Raw genomic sequence first — 3,976 nt, forward strand, 5'->3', positions numbered from 1 at the left:
CATCTGTGGTGAAGGCTGGAACAGTTACAATTTATTTTTTTTTAAATATGTTTTATTTTTTATTTATTTATTTGAGAGCGACAGACAGAGAGAGGAAGAGGCAGAGAAACAGAGAGAATGGGCGCACCAGGGCCTCCAGCCACTGCAAACGAACTCCAGACAAGTGCGCCCCCTTGTGCATCTGGCTAACGTGGGACCTGGGGAACCGAGCCTCGAACCGGGGTCCTTAGGCTTCACAGGCAAGCGCTTAACCGCTAAGCCATCTCTCCAGCCCTGGAACAGTTACAATTTAAACCGAGTCTTCCTGGAGGAGTGCGTGTCTTCAGGGTCAGCCCCGCTAGCACTGCGCCTTGCAGTGGCGGATGCAGTTTCAGGTATGTGAAATTTTTATAGCAGCCAGAGCATCATGATGAGAATCAGGTTTAAAGCCAAATGTGGGGATGCTTTGTTGTCACCTAGGATACCACGAGGGAAGGATTTTATAGCTGTCATGCAAAAGCAAAAAGGGTCATCCCCAATGTGCTTAGCTCACGTGGGCTGCACATTCAACTAACTGAAGAAATCCCAGCATTCACTGAAGTCGTTGTTAGAAATATAAGGTGATTCCTCCCTGTGTTTCTGTATCCATATTTTTTGCAGAAAATATTTCTATTTTATTATTAATATTTGCAAGTAGAGAAAGACAGAGACCAGACAGACAGAGAGATAGGTGTGCCAAGGCCTCCAGCTACTGCAAATGTACTCCAGATACACGTACAACTTTTTCATATCTGGCTTTGTATGAGAACTGGGGAATCAAATCCAAGTCATTATACATTGCAGGCAAGTGACTGAACCACTGAACAATCTTTCCAGCCCTTGTATTGGGGTTTGAGGGTCACTGAACAACTGAAAACTGCAGAATTCATAACTTACAAATTGCTGAAAAGATTGGAGGATTTTTTATTTTTTATCCAGACAAAGCAGAGCCTGAACACAGTAGAGTCATGACTCATAAGAATGAAGGGTCCAAAGGAGGGGAAACTCATGGAAATAACGCTGGTGAAGTTCATCAGCCACAGAGAAGGATTATTCAAAAGAGCAATGCAAGCATGTAAAATGGAGGAGAAGGTATAAAATGTCAAAAAGGCGGAAACAAGGGTCAGGATGTGTTGCGTGGCTCTGGATTCAGGGGAGGCTCTGGAGGACACAGTGCTGTGGATGTATTGAACCCTCTGTTTGTGTCTGTACAGAATGGCGACCATGGAGCCACTGGACCAGATGATGAGCACAGAAAGTGAAACTTCAGGGAGTAGCAGTAGGGCTACATACAGCCGGTCTACAGTACTGTCACGACTGCCAGAGGAACAATATTCAAAATCTCTTTTCTCTGTCACGTTTTTTCTATGAATTTCGGTATGTGAAATATATATGGGGAAAATGAGATTTATCATCATGTACAGTATCCAGCAGAGGGAAATGAAGAGGCCAATGTACTTCGTAGCTTTGAATTTAAGATTCTTCCAACAGGAGTTGCTGGGGTTGATGGTGGTGGCCTGGAAGACACTCAAGAGACAGGTAAAGATAATTGACATGATCCTGCCCACTCTATAAAAGTAAAACAGAAATCTACAACCTAATTCACTGAAGAACTGTTTCAGCCCAAAAGCTCTCATTGTGTGAGGCACTCCTTTAGAGAGAATTATCAAGGAGTTGGCCACAGTCAGATGTTTGAGTATCAAATTTGTGGTCTTCAATGAGTGTTCGTGATAGTAAAGGCCTAGATAGTAGAAAAAGAGAGTGAAATTTCCCACAATTCCAACTGCACTCTGTGATAAGAACATAATTCCAAATAGCAAATCCTTGGAGTCCATTCTTGTATCTATTATATTTCACTTCAAATTACAGCAACATTCATTGCTCTAAGCACAATAACTCACTAAACTCTGTGTCGCTATCAGCTGCTTGGCAGTCAGAGAGTAGGAGAGTCTTTGAGATCCACAGTATGTGCTATTTTTAAGCAAAGCAGAGAGACCCTGTTTTTTGTCACTAGCATTAACTTTCAATGAGACAGTCAATGCCATGAAGAAGTATGTATTGATGAGGGAAATTTCCAGTATATATCACTGGGAAGTCATCATTAGAGATGAGGTGATGTTGCCTGAAAGAGAAGTAGCTACAAAATGAGAACAAAGGGAAAAAAAAGCACTATCTGGCATTTCCAGAATACATCAGACTTCTGAGACATATTGGCAAAAAAAAAAAAAAAAGAGAGAGATTTATTCACTGCCCACACCATAAAACAAAATAATTGTGAATGATTTGGTGATGTCATTTGTGAAAAAATTAAAGATAATGAAAATGAAATTAAAATACATGTGACTGTGGTATTAGAGAAAAGGCAACTGATATATTATTGATCTGAATGAAATGATAAATCACATAAGGTTAAATTAAGAAGTTGTCCTCATCAAAGACACACTATATATATGCATGCATGCACACAGGGATAGAGGTGGGGAGAGAGGCACAGGTTGTATCCTATGAAAAAATCTTTGCAAACAAACGAAGAAAAAGGTTAGGCAAAACCTCTCAATATATTCCTACCCTCCCATTATATTTAATTAATAATAAGTATAGACAAAATGCTATATAAACCAGCATTTGATATCATCATTCTCAATAGATAACAAGTATAGATACAAAGTTATATAAACATGCATCAGATATCATCATTCCACAGCAGATGTTTTCAACAGAAATGACAGGAAATCCTAAGTTTATGGCAGGAATTCCCAAGCTTGTGCCAGGATATAATTAAACCACAACTTTCATGCACTGGAAATTGGGTTAAAATTTGTATAAACAAACAATTTTCAATGACTGATAGTGACTACCTATGTGAACCATGTATAAACTTACATGTAAACCTTCTTACCATTATGAATATGTCACAGACAATTTTATACTTAATGCACTAAAGACAATTTCCAGATCTTATAGTCTTGTAATAGTTGTACCAATTTGCACTTAATGATCAAACCACATTTGTATTAGCCATAGAATGACTCGATTTTACTATATTCACACTATAGAATCCTGTACAACAAGGCTAATTAAGAATAGTAATACATTAAGAAATCCTATGCCTATAGATTTTGACCACTGTTCTTATCATTAGTCAAAGACGCTTCTTTATGCAGATGGCAGTGACTACTAGAAAGAATGAAAGCTCATTAAAGTTCTGAGAAGATATGACACTTGAGTTGCTCTACTAAACATGATAAGACATTGCTACCATATCCTACAGGTCTCAGGGTACACTGTGGAAGAAGCGGTAGAAAGAGCATAAGAGTCAAAGGATGGAAATGAGTCCTTTGAAATGCTGTCTTCTGCTGGCAATGTGGTTGGTCATTGTATTCATGACTTCATAGAGGCTGTTATTATCTGTATAATATTGTGTCCATCAATAGATCATCTTGGATCATGCAAGATGACACAAAACATATCAAAATGAGGAGAATCTGGTGGGAAATAGAAAAGGGATACAGTGGAAGGGGAGAAAAAAGGGAGGAAATAAAGAAAGTAATGGGAGGGGTTATATTTATATATGAAAATTGTCAGTAAAGAAAAAATCATTTAGTCAAAAATAGCATCATTTACACCAGTTGTTGGCATATATTTTAATTTGTATAAATAACCACTTAAAATAGATATAAAGGAATGTCCAAAAACTTCATTCTCTCCACCAAATTGACAAAGTCGATTTTTAAAATTTTACTGATAATCTCCATTTATATAGACAACGTGCCATGTTCATGGTTGCCTCTCACCAGCCTTCTTTGTTCCCTCCACTGAATGCCTTCTTCCTTACAAGTAGTCCCTCTTCTATTTTGAGGCCATCATTTGTTCCCTTGTTATTATGCAGATCTTGTGTAGAAAGCCTTGAACACTGTGAGATGATGAATGCCACTGCCACTTTGTATCTCCAAGACAG

The 3,976-nt window shown here is 38.4% G+C and overlaps 1 protein-coding gene across 1 annotated transcript; it reads right to left on the minus strand.

Moving 5' to 3' along the window:
• Positions 1-911: 911 nt before the first annotated feature.
• On the minus strand, positions 912-1,853 carry LOC101602478 (vomeronasal type-1 receptor 4-like). The gene has a single exon (XM_004671539.3). It carries the CDS (start codon positions 1,851-1,853, stop codon positions 912-914), a length of 942 nt encoding a protein of 313 aa, XP_004671596.3.
• Positions 1,854-3,976: the final 2,123 nt, after the last annotated feature.

The sequence above is a fragment of the Jaculus jaculus genome, chromosome 14 (genome assembly GCF_020740685.1).
Source record: "Jaculus jaculus isolate mJacJac1 chromosome 14, mJacJac1.mat.Y.cur, whole genome shotgun sequence".
Taxonomy (NCBI): Eukaryota; Metazoa; Chordata; class Mammalia; order Rodentia; family Dipodidae; genus Jaculus; species Jaculus jaculus.

Coding starts and splice junctions, on each gene's coding strand:
- LOC101602478 (XM_004671539.3), bottom strand. CDS start 1,853: ATGGACTCCAAGGATTTGCTATTTGGAATTATGTTCTTATCACAGAGT.